General features: G+C 35.8%; 1 protein-coding gene across 1 annotated transcript in view; it reads left to right on the top strand.

Moving 5' to 3' along the window:
* LOC145988087 (peroxisomal ATPase PEX1-like) overlaps nt 1-13,124 on the top strand; it is a 134,999-nt gene extending 121,875 nt beyond the window's left edge. Inside the window, exons 10-11 of the mRNA XM_083122921.1 lie at nt 7,848-7,990; nt 12,414-13,124. Coding sequence (XP_082979047.1) covers nt 7,848-7,990; nt 12,414-12,495 — 225 coding nt within the window. The 3' untranslated portion in view covers nt 12,496-13,124. The remainder of the gene's footprint in view (nt 1-7,847; nt 7,991-12,413) is intronic.
* Nucleotides 13,125-13,358: the final 234 nt, after the last annotated feature.

The raw sequence follows: 13,358 nt of genomic DNA, 5'->3' as shown, positions 1-13,358 counted from the left end.
TTTAATACTATAAACATTAATATTATCGTTTCAAACATTACATACTTTACAGTAATTAACATAAAACCGTATGCATAGCATTTAGTTCCACTAATTACCGTCTATATACGTATTTTTCATAAAATAAATAATTATATATTGATAAAAGTTATAAATAAGCAAATACATAAATGTAGAGTATTCTAATAATACGCAAATTTATTCAAATTATGCAAATTAATTATTGATAATATGCAAATTTATTCAAATTATGCAAATTAGTTCTTAATGATATGCAGATACATAAATATAAATTATTCTAATGATATGCAAATTTATTCAAATTATGCAAATTAGTTCTTAATTATATGCAAATTAATTAACGCCCGTGCACTATTTGCCACTAGCGTATTCCTCTACTACTAACACCACTACTTGGATCTCGGGAGAAGAACCGCAGCAGACCCAAATCGCTTGCGCGCGTGCCCTTTTCGAACCACTGTGGTGACGCATGTGTCAGCGTAGATGCTGTCAAAGTCTCGACCAATCAGAGAAAAGTACGGCCTAAGGAGAATGGCATGACTTCCCACGTAACGCGAAGCGACGGGAGCTTCTGCAGCAGTCGATGATCCCATTGCAAAAGTACTGCTTCTAACGAGGAGCATGACTGTGCCGTGCGCCTGAGAAAAATGAAGAATTCGAAGGTAAAATAAGGCCAAAAAGGATGTCATAGTATATGGATTTTATATTTCCATGTTAATAAGCACAAATACGTTTTATTTTGCTGTAAAATAGATGATGACTAGCATGACCGTCAGAGCCGCTACTGAATTGGATTAGTATCGAGTAACTTGACTTGCGTTCGCATTCAGAAATGGCCAACTTAGTCACCAGAGCAAAATCGGATATCTTTCAAATGAGGAATGGAGATCTTTATTTCCGTTAGATGATCAGCTGACTATCTCATCACTGAAAGTGAGGGTCGAAACCCCGGTCTGGGCATGAGTGTTTCTTTCAATTTCATATCATAGCAATAAGCCAAAAGTAGCCAAACGACCGTTGCTGAAGCATCGGTTCAGCGCCAAGATTATTCGAAAAAAGTTTTCTATCGTGTGTATGCAACTACGCATTAAAACTGCCATTCTAGGCAAACCTTTCAAAGTTTTTATGTTTATTTTGTTTACGTAAAAACACATTAATACAATGAGTAACATAATATGGTCATGAAGAGGTCATTAAGAAAAACAGCTTTTCTTTGTTTGATGCCTCTTTTGACCCTTCGTCCCGTCGAAAAATGTAATTTTATCCTGAATATATGCAACCACACAGCAGAGGCTTACAATTGTCACTGATGAAAATTGTATTGAAAATTTGTATGCACATACAAATGGTCTCCTTCCACATGCAAGCACTCTTGTACAAGTCTCTCCAAATTCTGGAATACTTTTCTTAAAGTGGTGTCGGTAATGACTTCAATCTCTTGACGTATAGCTTCTTTCAGGGCTGCGATTGTTCGGGGTTTATTTCTGTATACTTTTCTCTTCAATAAGCCACAAAGAAAGAAGTCGGGTGGTGTGAGATCGGGAGATCTTGGTGGCCAAAGATTTTTTGAGATAATTCGGTCTCCAAAAAAACTTTTAATTTCTCTCATGCTGACATTTGAAGTGTGTTGATCATCAGTTAGTTCATCACCTGTTAACTGATTGACAAACTCAGTGAATATTCCCAGGTAGACTTCCGTGTTAACCGTTTGTTCAAAAAGAATAGGGCCTATAATTCGCCTACGAGACACTCCACACCACACTCCAATATTCTAAGAATGCAAAGGCTGTTCGTGTATTGCACGAGGATTTTCTTCTGCCCATATACGCTTGTTTTGAGAGTTTATATAGCCACTCAGATGAAACCATGCTTCATCTGTCTAAAATCCCAGGATTCGAGTAAGAAAATTTTGAAACCATAAACAAAACCGCACACGTTTTTCATGGTCTGTCGGTTGCAATTCTTGAACACATGACACACAGTAAGCGTGTAGTTTTGATTTTTTTGCAGCTTTTTGACACGTGGAATATGGGAGATTAGTTTCTTGGGAAAGTCTTCGCAATGATTTTGATGGTGATGCCAGTAATCGCTCCTTTGCATCTTGTTTTGTCTCTTCACACATTTTGCGGCCTCTTGAATGCTGTGTGACAAGACTTCCCATTGTCTCTAACTTTCTTACCAATTTCTGGATACAACACTTTGAAGGTACACGTCTCACACGAAATTCAGTCTGGAATGCCCTTTGAAATGCTTTAAATCAACCAGTTTGTCAGTATTTACGAACGAGGAACACACATTGTAATCAAGGTAGATAGAGATTAGGTAAAGCCATCCGAAGATTGCCGATCTTGCACGAACGCGTGACGTCACCAGAGAGGGAGTGAGCTCGGCTGAAGCAGACGGTCCCTAGCATTTATATGGGAGATTCAGAGAGCGAAAGTATATTATTAGTTTTAGGAGGGGGGAAATATTAATTGTCATCCTCCAAGATGGTATTGAGGCATCCTTTTAATGATTAGTAACATAATTGAAAACGCGCTACTTTTAAAAGGGGGCAAAGTACATGTGAAAAATGTATTTTGAAAATACATGTTCCTGAAACTTTCTGACCGATGCGCTACAAAGAAAGTTGCGTGTTCTCCTTTAGAATTTCGTCATTTTACAAATCGTAATATAATTTTAACAAAAACGTGGCATGAAATAAAAGAGTTTTAAAAAAATTATGGATTAATATTCTTAGTTTATTTTACTTCGCTTATCTGTCACATATGGCTAATCGCAAATATGAGGATGCGTGATGATTTGATGAAATTGATGAAAGGAAAGTAGACCCATGCCCGGGCGGGGATTCGAAACTGGGGGCCCTTGGCATCGTAAAGCGTTTTGCTAACCACTTCGCCACGGAGGTCAGCATTACAAGGAAATAAACAGAAAATGACAATCATATGGCATCTATGTTTTAATATGCGAGAAATATTTGCGAGGAGGTTATTGAAGTAACAAATAATTATTACTAGACGTTGTGATGAAAATTATTAATTTATCTGAAATATCGAGAGTTGACCTTGCAGTCTCGAAATGTACTTTTAGGGTTACGCAAAACCTTTACTCAAAATTGCTAGTGTACATTTATAAGCTATTAAAATTTAAAACTTATTCCTGTTCGAAAAAAGAAACTGCCAAGTCAAATTAATATTTCGTATAAATACACATATATTTTTCTTTCATGAGGCCAGGACAGTATTTGGAGGGGACGGTGGCTTGGGAAGGCTATAGCCTCGGATCTCGATCTGCAAAGTGGCTTCCAGTGGGAAAACATGGTCCAGAAGAAGAGGCGAAATGTTTCTTTTTAAATGGCTCAAGAATACAAAGATATAAGTGGACATTTGGCAAGCTTAGTCTAAAACTTACAACTGATATCGTATGCGTGTGTGTGGGGGGGGGGGGGTGGCTACGTGAGGTAACACAGTGGAATATGATTCACAATACTAAAATTAAAATACATATGCGGGAACAATAGAAATCAAAACCGTCGAATAACATGGGTACCTGGGGGAAACCCTGGAGGGTAAAGGCGGTCAGGGGCGTGATGCTGATCACATCAATCCCACTCACGACCGGATCAAGAAAGTGTGGGGCGTTACCCCCACACCCCTATACGCCTTCATGGCGTGGTGCTATGCACAGGGGAGCACTTTACTTTTACCTTTTTATAGAAATCAAAATACGTTGTAGCTAGTAACGGCGCAATAGAAAAGATGGAGGTGTAAATCATATTTTCCCGGGGCAATCATGTTTATTATTCCGTTACATACGACACAAAAATACATATTTTGGCTAAAAGAGCATTCATTAATTTATTTATTTTTGTCCTTATACTGGTGGCAGATAAGAGAGAGAGAGAGAGAAATTGTGCTGCTCTCCCCCCTTGTAGTGTGGTCACTGCCTGTAGCTATGCTGGAGAAGAATGCACCAATTAATATGTTATTAAATAAAACAGATACTTTTAAAACTTTTAATCAAATTATTTGTGAACTATGATGTAAATTTAGAGAGAGCACATATCTGTTTAATTTAATTTGGATGAGTTAACTTCTGAAGCCTGCCATTTCCGAGCCTTCTTCCGGTGTAACTACACTGCCCTTTGAGCCCTAGCTGCTGGTTCAGGTGGCGGAACGAGCAGAATACTAATTAAAACAAATGTGTATAAAAAAAACAACGTGTTGAAGCTATTGACGGCGCCAAAGAAAAAACAGAAGAGAAACGTGGAGAGTGCAGTGATATTTTACGGGAAGCAGTCACGTTTATTACATCCTTACATTTAACTAACTAACTCCCTAGCCTTCTTAAACCCGAAGGTTCATGGATGCAGCAACACAGGCCTTCCATCTTTCCCTATCTTGAGCAAGTTCTATATACTCTTTTCCATCCCTACCGATTTCCTTTAGGTCCATCTCAACGTTGTCCCTCCATCTTCGACTTGGCCTTCCTACAGGTCTCTTACCATCAGGTTTCCCAACAAGAATCCTGTAAACTCCTCTTTCCTCTCCCATTCGTGCCACATGGCCTGCCCACCTAAGTCTTCTTGATTTCATTATTCTAATAATATCTGGACATGAATACAAATTATGTAGTTCTAAATTATGTAACCTTCTCCACTCACCTGTCTCCTCATCCCTTTTAGGTCCAAAGATTTTCCTAAGGATCTTATTTTCAAATACTCTCAATTTATGTTCCTCTTTCAATGTAAGGGACCAAGTTTCACATCCATATAATACTACAGGCAAAATTACTGTTTTGTATATTTTAACTTTTAGTTTCTTAGATATTAAATGAGAAGACAAAAATTTATGAAGAGAGAAGTAACATGCATTTCCTGAATTAAGCCTACTTTTTATTTCCTCTTTGATATAATTTTCATTTGTTAATATTACTCCTAAGTATTTGAATTTGGAAACTGGTTCAAACGAGTTGTTATCAATAATTAGATTTTGATTATTACCTAACACTTGGTTTCGGCCTGTAAGCATATATTTAGTTTTCTCTTTATTAACTTCCAAACCTATTTGTTTAGCAGTTTTGAAAAATATTTTAGCATTATTCTTAATTGTATTCACATCATCCCCCAGTAAGTCTACATCATCTGCATATGCTAACAACTGAGTCACACCATTTAATTTTAGTCCTTCTTTAGTTTCTTTTACCTTCCTAACAGCATATTCTAAGGCAAAATTAAAGAGCAATGGAGATAACGCATCTCCCTGTTTTAACCCATCATGAATTGTAAATTTGTCAGACATATTAATACCCACACGAATTTTACTTTCTGTTTCACTGGTGCATATTTTTATCATACTAACAAGCTTCTTAGGTATTCCAAACTCTACTAATATATTATATAATTTATCTCTTTTGACCGAATCATATGCTTTTTTGAAATCAATGAATAGCTGATGGACATTTTGATTATATTCAAGTGTCTGTCTGATGTGAAAAATTTGATCTGTAGTTGATCTGTTACGTTTAAATCCACATTGATAATCACCTATAATTTCATAGCATATGTGGTTAGTCTTGTTAAAAGAATGTTAGATAATATTTTATATGTTGTTGAGAGTAGAGAAATTCCACGGTAATTATTGCAGTTCATTTTATCACCTTTTTTAAACACAGGAACAATTATGGATTCTTCCACTGTTGAGGGATTTCTTCTTTATTCCATATTAAACAAATTAATTTATGAATTTGACATATTAATGAATTTCCACCATATTTAATTAACTCAGCTGGTATTAAATCAATGCCAGGTGCTTTGTTATTATTTAGCCTTTTAATAGCATCTTTAACTTCAGTCAAGTTAGGTTCTGGAACTTAAGGTTCTGCTGTGTGGACTTCATTTACTTCTGATTTATCTCCTACATGAACATGTAAAAGGTCATTTAAGTAGTTCTTCCATCTATTTAGAATATCTCTTGGGTCGGCTAGAAAATCACCGTCTTTATCTTTTATCAAGTTTACTTTAGGTTGCCACCCCCTTCTAAACTCATTTACACCTTTATATAAATCTCTGATATTTTTATTTTTGCTGTTTGTTTCAATTTCGTTAATTTTGCTTTTCAAGTAATCTCTTTTTTTACTTCTAAACGTGCGGTTAACTTCTCGCTTTATTCTATTATAAATCCTTACATTTACATACAATATTAAAATTTTCTGCTTTTTAGATCTCGCACAATGCCTTTTTCACAAAAATGGGCAATCCCGCATTTTTTATAACAATCTTGTCTTTTCGTTTACTTACGCAATTACCGACTGGAAAGGCTGAGATATTTTAGATTTCTTCCGTTAGTTTTCTGATAATAGTTTTCACAGCTTTCCATAACATTTAGGCACGAATTAAGATGACAAGAACAAAATAATCTTATTTTAAAACATACAGCAAAAAGAAACCCAACGCGCTTTAGTTAAAACTCCCTTACATTGGAAGCCTGGAGAGAACAAAACAGGGGTTCCTTCGTAACACGATTTCTTGAAAAGCATTTTACACATTTGAATCAACTTTGTGATAAATTGATTAGAAAGGATGAATCTTAACAGTAAAAGTTGTAACTTTTCCCCTGCTACTATATTTTAGAAGATATTCGTAGTCAAATATCTCAATATTTGCATAAGGAACCAGCGTTTTCCGTGCCGAGCTTCTCGACGATGACGTAATGCAACCACGGACAACTGCGCATACGATCTGCGCCGCCGAACGAGCACCCCCTGATTGTAATCCCTATACATTCGAGCCAACACCAACACTACCGAGATGCAATGTCACGGAACAAAAGAAATTAAGGTCACTGGAACAGTCCAAACCTATTGCGAGGGGTTAGATCTTGTTTTACATTGTTGAAGGTATGTGTACACAAAATTTCAAGACAAACTTTAAGTAAATGGCAGTTTTATAGACAAAAGTTTGGGGCCTCTAGCGAGGGAATCACCCGATAGTAGTCTGGTACATTATTTATAGAGTAAATTGTTATAGTGGCTCATAATCAGAACCTATTGTCTAAATATCCCAATACTGCTTTTATACGAGTTAATAAAAAATAATGATAGTGATCAGTTACCATCAGTTTGTAACCATTTCCACAATAGTCTTTTGGTTGATTTATTTAATATTGCTTATTTGTGCAATTATTTGAATTACAATGAAAGTGAGAGGTTGATGGATGGGAAATGTACCATTAAAGGTACCATACTAGCATTCTCCTTAGGTGTGTCAGGAAATGTACAGAAATACCAGTCATAATGCCCACCTGTGACGTCTTTCAACCACAGCAACTTACCAAATATTACAGCTGGGACACATTAATCAGTACTTTATATCAGTATTGGTCGATATAGTCATATCAGTTTATCATTAAAATTGCCGATCGGATATACCCATAAATATAGTTTGTAATTTAGTGCAAAATTCTGTCATTTTTAAAAATAATTCCTACACACTGGTTTTGTAAAATAAATATCAAAATATGTACTGTATTTTGTTTTTGTAAGAAAAACGTACTGCAATTATTTTTTTACATACAATAAATAAGGATGTTACGTTTATGGTCTGGGACATTTTCAGTTCTTGTATCAGAGCGGACACATAATGGTTATTAGTATCTGTAAATTTATATTGGCATCACTTTTGTTTCCTTGTAGGTCCAAACGTGTCAAATATTAATCTTCACAGTTTCAGGACAGTATTGAAGCATGCTACTGCATATGTGCATGTGTTAATCCATAATTCATTTATATGTACATACACATATGTTGAAAAAAAATCTGTGTTTCAGAATGACACAAGTGCCAATTCAGAACTGGAAGAAAAGAATGTTGAAAAGTTGGAGGTGGTTTTAACTCAGTCTCATCTCTTGGCAGCGTTGGAGGATACCAGGCCTTCCTTATCAGCAGAAGAGAAAAAGAAGTATCAACGAATGTAAGACTTACATGTTACTTAACTTTTCTTCCAGAAGTTATGTGTTATTAAAGTGTTACTTTGTAGTTGTTAAAAAAAATGCTATATTATTTTCTTCTGGGTATTCTATTTGCTTTAGTATGGAAGGCATGGACTGTGTTCTATGTTTTGTAATTATCAGGAAATTCAAAAATTGTGGAATTAAGGATGAATCCACTTGGTGTTTCGTCATAGACCTGTACTGATAGGAAAAAATAATCCAGAATAGCAAACACCAATTTTTCTAACAATTTATTATCCTAGTGGTTTGTACAGATTTACAATCCCAATGTCAGATATTGTTTCTGGAAACCAGAGATTGGAAAGTTATGCAATAAATTAACACTGATATGTTAGTCTTACTTTGTCATGTAGTGTAGACATTACAATTTCATTTGAACCATTGTAAGGGCATGAATGACTTGGGCAAGATAACCAATGTTATCCTCATGAAGTTCATAGCAACCAGCAGGCAAGTAAGGTATTCTCTACTTGCGATGCAACTTGTATTGGTTCTAAAACTAAAACTGAACTCCGTGCCGGAACAGCCCTCGAAGAGCCAGGGCCTGCCAGAGCTGCTTTCTCATTGGGTGACGTGTGATCAGCGAATCAGATCCCATCGCCGCTGTTTTCTGGCTTTCATGACCGGAGCCCACAACTTCTTATTTTCAAGTGGTTTCCCAATTGTTCTCACGATGCTGGGTCAACGCCGAAATTTTGGGGCTCCCGCAGGGAATCGAACCCAGGACCGCACCAAAAGCAACTTGGCTATGCAGGTGCCCTCTTGTATTGGTTCCTTATAGATAAGCTTGGAAATTCTGTAAGGTAAGCAGAAGTAGGGTCAATAAATTACTCTGAGAGAAGAAAGTGTGAGGCTAGAATTGAAGATAAAATTCACTCTTCTTTATCGACAGTGAAGTGGTTGTGCTAGGAGCTTTGATGAGGTGAGTGTAGCTTGGTTTTCTCTAGAATTTGCGTGGCTGTACAACAGCTACTTTTCGAGCATTTCATGCAGTGGTAATAATTAAGAGCTTTTGAATAATATTGGACGAGAAAAATGCTGAAATGAGAAAACCTTAACACGGTGGAGATGCTGGGTGTATATATAAATATGCTGCACACCCCTGTGTATGTTCACTTTATTTCAGTCACGAAGCTATTGATCTCTGAGAAAGTAAAACCACAAGTGTAAATTTTGGAACAGTTCAGTTTTTGTTATGAATAAATTGAACAGTGAGCAAAGTAACGCAAGTAAAGTAAAATTTAATTTTAGTAATATGATGGAGAACTAGATTATTTTTTGTTAGCAAACAAACTGCTCGTAATTAATATCCTACATACAAACAATACTGTATTATTGTATTTTACCTTTAAACCTTAATATTTTAATGTAGGGTCCACCCGGACCCCAGAGGTTTTATTTTCGAGACATCCTTTTATTAAAATTGGTTGTTGTGACATCTTAACCATCATTTACAAAACTATATGTTAAAGTTTCATCTGGTTTGGGTGGTTTTCTTAAAAAAAAGATCTGTTTTCAAGTACACTTAATTAGATAACCTGGCGACCTTACAAGAAGTTATTGTTCTCACCATCCTGTTATTTTTTAGTATTGTGTAATGCAGTTTATTTTTTTTAATGAACTGTCAAACGATTTTCAACTTAACATTACACAGATGTAGACTCGCAACAGTACTGGGTCATTCCATGCCAAATCATCACAAAAAAATGAAGCTTTCAACCCGACCATCTCAGATTTTCGTGAAATTTGGGAGGATGGTAGAGGACATAAAGTAACTTACATGCGTAAAATTTTAGTCCTCAGTGATACACAGTGTTCGTACAGTAGGGTTGCCAACTTCACAAAAATTGTCAAATTTATGCTTACAAGGTAATAAAAAAAAAATCATAACTTTTCTTCTAATTATGGTATAACTTTCATTTTGGGCTTATTTTGAAGCTAAGGGGGCATACAAAATATGCTCCCTTAGCATATAAGGTTTTCATACAAAATATTCTCACATGAAAATATTTTAATTTTAATTTCCAAGTCACGTGATGTGACCTTTGACCTTGAATACCTAAAACAACGTATCTTCAATGTTTGTGGAAATAAGGCATGATATACAGTTAAATGTACACTTTGTTTGGTGTAAGTTTCATTTTGGGATGGCTTTGGGAACAGGAATAAGAAAAATCTGACAATTATATGCTATGCTACTTTCAGTGAACACCTTACAGTCTAGTAAAGTAATGTCATTTTAGGAACTAATTGCAACAGAAATGAAACCAACTGCCTTTATAGTAAAAAAAATATGAAGAATCCGATTTGGAAGAGTTTATCACTCTCTGACCTTTAGAATCGCCGCCATCTTGAAAAAATGGCACAAAATTCACTTTGAAAATTAAAAGGAGTAATATCCCGAAAACAATGAATTGTACACAAAAAGTGAAGATAATCGAAATGTTACAGCATAATTGCTAAATTATGACTTTGATTGATTACCTTGAATCCTAATTGAATTGGAAATCTCCAATTATTTACTTAATATTTAGAATTGGCGTAAAAGTGGGTTTCTGACACAAATAACGTCAAATATGTAACAAATTATGTGATTACGTCCTATAGTCACTGAACCAAATTCATAGCTCATGATTTTCTCTAGAACATGGTTATTGTTTTGTGCCGGTAGAGTCAGGGGTTGAGGAGATGCGTAGTTTAAAACAGTGTCATGTGTTTCCCTATGCTTGACGTGTTCCATTTATTGCGTTGTTGGTGAGAATGTAATGTATTTTTTCTGCAGTGTGTCTTTCACTTGAGTTTGTTGGCTGCTCTTTTTGTTGTTTCGAAATATATGCACAATATTTAACTAATATGATACTGTGAAACACGGTTCTATAACAAGATCAGTTGCCAGGCCAGCACAAAACGGGCCACGTCGCAGATTTTTCATACATGGCTGATGATTGATTACAAGATGGGTTTCATCATTTCCTGTACATACAGACGTGCACTTAAAAAGGGAAGTATATCCGTAACTGATCGCAGATGAAAATCTACTTCCAAATACGCTCGGTTTTTGAAGAATATCGAGCACCCTAATGTTTTGAAACCCAAGAGCAGCACTATCCTGTTATCTTTCAGAGTTGAAGCAATATTAGATAATCTTCGGAATTTCATCGAAGCTCATGACTACTGGCATGAAACAATAACCATTTTCTGGAGAAAATCATGAGCTATGAATTTGGTCCAGTGACTTTGGGACGTAATCACATAGTTTGTTACGTATTTGCTGTTATTTGTGTCAGAAACCCACTTTTACGCCAATTCTAAATATTAAGTAAATAATTGGAGATTTCCAATTCAATTAGGATTCAAGGTAATCAATCAAAGCCATATTTTAGCAAATCTGCTGGAACATTTCGATTATCTTCACTTTTTTGTACAATTAATTGTTTTCGAGATATTATTTCTTTTAATTTTGAAGGTGAATTTTGGCGCCAGTTTTTCAAGATGGCGGCGATCCTAAAGGTCAGAGAGTGATAAACTCTTCCAAATCGGATTCTTCATATATTTTTTTACTATAAAGGCAGTTGGTTTCATTTCTGTTGTAATTAGTTCCTAAAATGACATTACTTTACTAGACTGTAAGGTGTTCACTGAAAGTAGCATAGCATATAATTGTCAGATTTTTCTTATTCCTGTTCCCAAAGCCATCCCAAAATGAAACTTACACCAAACAAAGTGTACATTTAACTGTATATCATGCCTTATTTCCACAAACATTGAAGATACGTTGTTTTAGGTATTCAAGGCCAAAGGTCACATGACGTGACTTTGAAATTAAAATTAAAATATTTTCATGTGAGACTATTTTGTATGAAAACTATGCTGTATGCTGTATGCTTCAAAATAAGCCCAAAATGAAAGTTATACCATAATTAGAAGAAAAGTTATGATTTTTTTGTTTACCTTGTAAGCATAAATTTGACATTTTTTATGAATTTGGCAACCCTGCTGTACAAACACTTGTGTATGACTGAGGGCTAAAATTTTACACATGTAAGTTACTTCATGTCCTCTACCAGGCTACCAAATTCTACGAAAATCTGAGATGGTCGTGTTGGGAGCTGTCAATATGTGGCGTGGAATGACCCTATTATACGTACTTTAGAAATTTCCTATTCACCTTCTGAAGAAGATTTTTTGTGTAGAATTAAAATTACGTTACTGTTCCAACTTTGATGAACAAGTGATTTCAAATTTTCACCTCTCATGAGAACCTGATTTGTTCACCTCAAAAACAAAACCCGATTTCTCACAATTCTCTACCAAGTATTTTATTGATGTATCAGTAATCTGATAAGCATCCAATAAATATATTTCCATTTCTTTTATTTTCAGATATGAACACTTTGTGAAGTCCAGAGGAGGAAATTTTAATGATCCTGATGATCTTACAGGACAAAGAGCAACACTTGCTTGATAATTGCTATAAAGTAGTCATGTAGAATTTGGGTAGAGGACTTCTTAAACTAGAAATTCTTAAGATTGAAGGCAAATCTGTGATAATTACATAGCAGATGTATGTTTTTTAAAGTTGTTGATCTGGCTATAATTCACAAGTAGGGAGTATCCTCCAAAAGTTCTGTGTGTATTGTGTCATTGAGCAAATGTGTGCCAATTTGACAGTGATGCATTTACACCAGAAGTGTATATTCAATGCATATCACATAACACCCATGTGGAGATAATGCAGTAAGAACAACCAGATCTTCCGACACCTTGAAAGGACACCAGAGGCGCCAACTTAAAATAAATTGGGGGGGGGCAAAAGTGCCTTCCCCCTCAAAGTCGGCACCTATGAAGGACGCTGTATATCAAGTGGTCTGCCCACACCAAACCAAGGAAATACGTTAACTGGCTTTGGTGATGATTGTATTATTTGTATTATATTTGTGAGATTATTTGAAAGAGAGAATGTATAGAGATAATCTCCATGTGATCACTAACTGAATGGATACAGTTTCAACAACAATATTCTCCATAATTCCACAAATGCTACGGAGGACATCGATGTGTGTGACCACCTTTTGCAACACCTATTGTGATCTTTGTAACGAGTGCACTCACGGTCCCCGAAATGACGTGTCAATCATACCCCGGCACGGGGCCAAACGTCGTTATGTGTGCGGGAAACCGGTCGTGACTCACGGTCCAGTTATCAAGTTCGGTACTGAGACGGTCGTTTATTGTCATACTATTGCGAGGCGGAGATTAATACCTTGAAAAGTTACACTGTTTTGTTTACCTTTGATATGTAGATTCGAACAATCATAAAACACTAAT

This window comes from Lepisma saccharinum, chromosome 5, assembly GCF_977018435.1.
Source record: "Lepisma saccharinum chromosome 5, izLepSacc3.1, whole genome shotgun sequence".
NCBI lineage: Eukaryota > Metazoa > Arthropoda > Insecta > Zygentoma > Lepismatidae > Lepisma > Lepisma saccharinum.
Note: the sequence above shows the minus strand (reverse complement) of the source record. Positions and strands in the feature narration are given on the sequence as shown.